Source organism: Lathyrus oleraceus, chromosome 2 (assembly GCF_024323335.1).
Source record: "Lathyrus oleraceus cultivar Zhongwan6 chromosome 2, CAAS_Psat_ZW6_1.0, whole genome shotgun sequence".
Classification (NCBI taxonomy): domain Eukaryota; kingdom Viridiplantae; phylum Streptophyta; class Magnoliopsida; order Fabales; family Fabaceae; genus Lathyrus; species Lathyrus oleraceus.
Genome location: NC_066580.1, coordinates 416,847,310 through 416,851,767, shown reverse-complemented (window position 1 = coordinate 416,851,767; position 4,458 = coordinate 416,847,310). Strand labels below are relative to the sequence as shown.

Here is a 4,458-nt window from a genome sequence, read left to right as displayed (position 1 = left end):
CTCGAAAAACTCAATTCCAAAGTTGAAACATTAATAACCCAACAACCACTGCATTCCTCATTTATAACCTCTGAACCAACCAAGTAGCTATGGTCACTGCAATCTTAACCATCATCTAAAATCCAATGCAAACAAAAAAACACCATTTGCCTCTACTTTTCTCCATCAAAGATTCACCACAAACATGTACGATAAGAATGTTAGTACTACTCATTCATAATCATTCATGCAATAATTAACCATCATATTTAACTCAGAATACTCAATACAACACCAAATATTCAAACTAAATGCAAGGAAACAACAATCAAATAAAGTTTACGTGTAAAGAAAGCATAATAACTCCTTCAAGTATACATAGAGAACAACAACATTGAAGCATGAAAATTAAACCATGATTCTGACACTTCATAGAGTAGCATTTGAATCGGCATTCATATCTGGGTTGGTGTTAAAATCCTTGCTTGGTCTATACTCCATGGCAGACGAGGCTAAATCTTTCTTCCACTGCCAGTCATTGAAGAGAGACTGAGGGGATTGATAGTCCTGTTTCAAACTACCTAACTGGCCGTTGAAGACGATTTCCTTGGACCTTGCAGCGTCGAGGTTAAACAGCAGCTCGGGCTCGCGTGTTGTTCGCTGTTGTTGAAAGTAGTTGCTGTTGTTAACCATGGTAGAATTGCTCCTTGATTCTGAAACTGTGTTTGATGGAATCTGAGACATGTTGTTATACCACATGCCATCTGATGTAAAGTCGTAGCCTTGATACTTGACAGTTCCGAGATCTTTCTGTAAGAGGTTGTGCTCCTCTGCTTCCGAGTTCAGTCCATACCTATGAAGTGTTCAGTAAAAGTTATGACGCTGCAAGACTGCAGGCGTTGTTAGAACACATTGAATACTTACGTAGTTCTAAGAAGTGTTCAATGTGTTCCGTCTAAAAATGGAGAATAAACATAAACAATCAAGCACAAATAATAGTAAGAGAATGAAGAGGAGGAAGAAAGATGCATCAAAGAATAATCAAATATATCAAAACAGCTTAGAGCTAGAGCTAGCTAGCTACAAATTCCGGTATATGCTGGTTAGTTCCGGCCAAACTCCGGATTTAGGACCCTTTTCCTAAGAACCGAGGATTAAGAGCACATAAAAAAAAATGTAGGTCAATTGACCACCATGAAATTACAGTCCAGCACCTAATTAAGTTCAATCCAGAAAATCGCTTACCATAACATGCCACACCTGTTATCTTTCTAAATGGCATAGTTTATTAGTACTTCATTGTGTCTAATTACAGAAACAAAAGCTGAATGAAGTACAAGCCTAACTCCAAAACTATGACCACATAGATGTCTTGAACCTTACTCTTAAATCTCACCTCGCGCATCTTAAGGATCCACATCACATGTTATATGTTAACTTAGCATCACAACAACCATGTTTACCATCATCCATGTTATGTTAAAATCTATTGTGTAACCAAAAAGGGAGAACAATAAAATAACAACACTCCAACAGAAAGCATGGCAATCATTTCCTCAAAACCCCACAAGTCAAAACAGCCCTAAAAGATATATGCAACAACATTGAACACAAACAACAAAAAACATCAAAATAGTGAAAATACCTCATTCACACACAACCATACAGGTCAAATATAGCAAAACAAAAACAGAATAAGAAAATGTTTCCTTAATGAAAACATACCTATAAGGTTTCTTAGAACCCTGAAGAGGAAGAAGCATAGGGTCCATGTGGGACATGGTGTTCCCAAGAGTGAAACCTAAAGTTTCACGAGTACCATTTGTATGCAAAGGAAGTGTATGGAAAGTTGAAGTATCAGTGGCAGAAACAGTAGTAGTAGCACCAATAGAGGGAGCAAGTTGTTGCGAAGTAGAAGAAAGTGAAGATGAAGATTGAGATTGAGATTGAGAAGAAGAAGAAGATTCCACAGGCTTTCTTGAACGGTAACGACGTCGTATCATATGGCGGTCACAGTACTTAGAATCAGGATGAGCATCCCTAGAACATCTCCATTTTTTTCCATCGGTTCTTCTACACCTACCTGGTTCTGGGTCAATTTTCTTCCCATAATAACCCACTGAAACAAAATCAAAAAAGGAACAAACTTTATAGTTCTAGAACAAAATAGAAACAAAATGACAAAGATTAACGTTGTTGGGTTGATTTCGTTTCGGCTTACGAGATGGGTGAGACATCAATTGAAGACTTTTCCGAATAGGTAAAAGGAGGTCTGGAGGAACCGACAAACCAGCTTTGAGATACTTGAAGATGAGAGCTTGGTGTTCAAGCTCCTGCCACTGAGACACCGTGAACGGTGGATGAGTTGGTGGCCACATCAGCGGCGGCGGTGGTGGAACGCTCATTTTTTTTGGGTTGAGTATTTAGTTTTTTTTAAGGTGATGATGTTGTGAGAGAGATAAAGAGATGAATCTGGAAAAGGAAAAATTGTGTTAGAGAGAGAGAGAGGTTATAGAGAGAGAAGAGACGGTGGTTGTTGTGGTGGTGGTGGAGGAGGAAAGGGTGGGGAGCTTACCTTGGAGAAAACCAGTTGAGCCATCATTGGTAAATGGTAAAGGAATTGGAGGTGAATTAAGGAGGCTATATTATTATAATATTGATTTATTTAATTATTATTTAATTAAAAGAAAACTTTGATGTTTCTAGTTTTGTTTTTCTAGTACATGTTTGTAGCTAGAATTAGAATCATGAGATTTAGAGTCGGCATATTTATTATTTATTGTTACTAGTACTATGGAAAAGAGGCGCCTCTCTACTCTAATAAGGCATTACTAAAATTTAATCCTAGAGTAATTTTAGGAATGGAAAAAAAATCTAAATTCAGCGATTGCTCCTATTAAAATTAGTGTAAATAAGTTTGAGTGTCGATAAAATTTTAACTTTAATTACAGGGACTGAAAAAATTATATTTTTATTATTTTTATTTTTAATTATTTTATTACTTATGTATCTTTTTTAATTCGAGAATAGTATTTTATTGATTTGAATTTGATTTTTGTTCGGATCTTTTGTGAACTCAATTTGTATTTATCAATAGCAGTTTGAGAGGTTGATATGTATCTTGGGGGGTGATGTGGTGTGGTTGTGACGGATGTCTCTTGCTCTATTTTTTATGGAATTATTGGTCTGAGCTCTAGTTTGATTCTCGGCTTGAGAGAATCCTGATTCTTGGTTTTGATTTTGGAGTTTCCTTCTTCTTGTTCGTTTTTCGTCTTTTATGTTCTTTTGTTCCTTTTTCATTGTTGGTTTTTGTCTGTGATACTTCTTGTGCCAGTTTGTTGTATCTCTATTTTAAGATTTTTCCCTGATTTATATATCTTATTATTTGCCCTTTTTAATCTTAAGATATCGTTTATTATAATTAACATTCGTTTTTTAAAATACAAATATGTAGTGTTATGTTTTTACTGGCCCTAAGGAGAGGTAGCTTACGAGGAAGGTCATTAAGCAGACGAGAGACTAGGCGCCCAGCGAAGCCACTGACCGCCCGAAATCGGCCTAGAGGTCGCCCAAATGTGGCAATATAACTCGCACGATTGGGATCCCATTTTCATAATCGTCCAGTAGACGTGGATGATGACATGGACCCACAATGACTAATTAAAGTGAGTCAGTCAAGAGGGGGAACCACTTCCTCCATGTTTTTAGGGAACTGAGTCTTTCCTTGACCACTTCCTTGGTCATGAAGGTGGGGCGTAACCACCCCCTAACTTTACTACCCAGACCCAAGAGAGCCTATATAAATATCTTTCCTCAGAAGGGAGAGGGGATATACTTTAAGTCATACACAATCTCCACCACTCAAAGAGAACTATGTTCGTCACCATCTTAACATACACGATCAACCTAACAGCCCGTCTACAACCCAGTAGTGTGTCGGCCACCAACAGGGTATGTCACCTCACGTGAGTTGGTTCCTTAAATAGCCTAAAAAAACATTGCACACGACTTCTCGCCATTGTGAGCAAACCCCTCACTACCCAAATTTTTATATACCTACTAAGGAATCTGAGTCTTCCTGCCCTTGCAAGAGAAACACGCACACCAGGTACTTTTTGACAATTATAGTTGCGCTTACTCTAGGGACCGGTAAAACTAACTTGGGCCTCAAGATTTATTCTTTTTCACTTCATAATGGTCGTTGATCATGGTGACTTGGGAATCATACGTATACATTCATGTCTCATTCATATGCATCACTCGTCCATTAGTTTATCAACATATATTCAAAGCTCTTGGCTTACAAGCTAGAGTTTGTGTGTGGATCAAACCTTAAAGGTGTGACTTGGCTATTCATCTGATCATGGGGGATGTGAAACCCTAATGACTTGATCTTTGAAGCATGAGTTTAACAAGATTCCATCATGGTACTCCTCAGGGGTCTTAAACCCTAATTTCCTGATGATTTAGTTGTAAGGC

General features: G+C 37.8%; 1 protein-coding gene across 2 annotated transcripts; it reads right to left on the bottom strand.

The window, feature by feature from the left end:
* Positions 1 to 223: 223 nt before the first annotated feature.
* LOC127119835 (growth-regulating factor 5) lies at positions 224 to 2,696 on the bottom strand. Of its 2 annotated transcripts, XM_051050171.1 has the most exons (4): positions 2,555 to 2,696; positions 2,201 to 2,451; positions 1,705 to 2,098; positions 224 to 832 (listed from the first exon to the last, which is right to left on the bottom strand). In XM_051050171.1, the coding sequence occupies exons 2-4, from the start codon at positions 2,382 to 2,384 to the stop codon at positions 409 to 411; spliced, it is 1,002 nt and encodes a 333-aa protein (XP_050906128.1). In that variant the 5' UTR covers positions 2,385 to 2,451; positions 2,555 to 2,696; the 3' UTR covers positions 224 to 408. The 2 variants fall into 2 exon arrangements, with proteins under 2 accessions (XP_050906128.1, XP_050906127.1); XM_051050170.1 differs by having other exon boundaries at positions 2,201 to 2,607.
* Between the last annotated feature and the right edge of the window lie 1,762 nt (positions 2,697 to 4,458).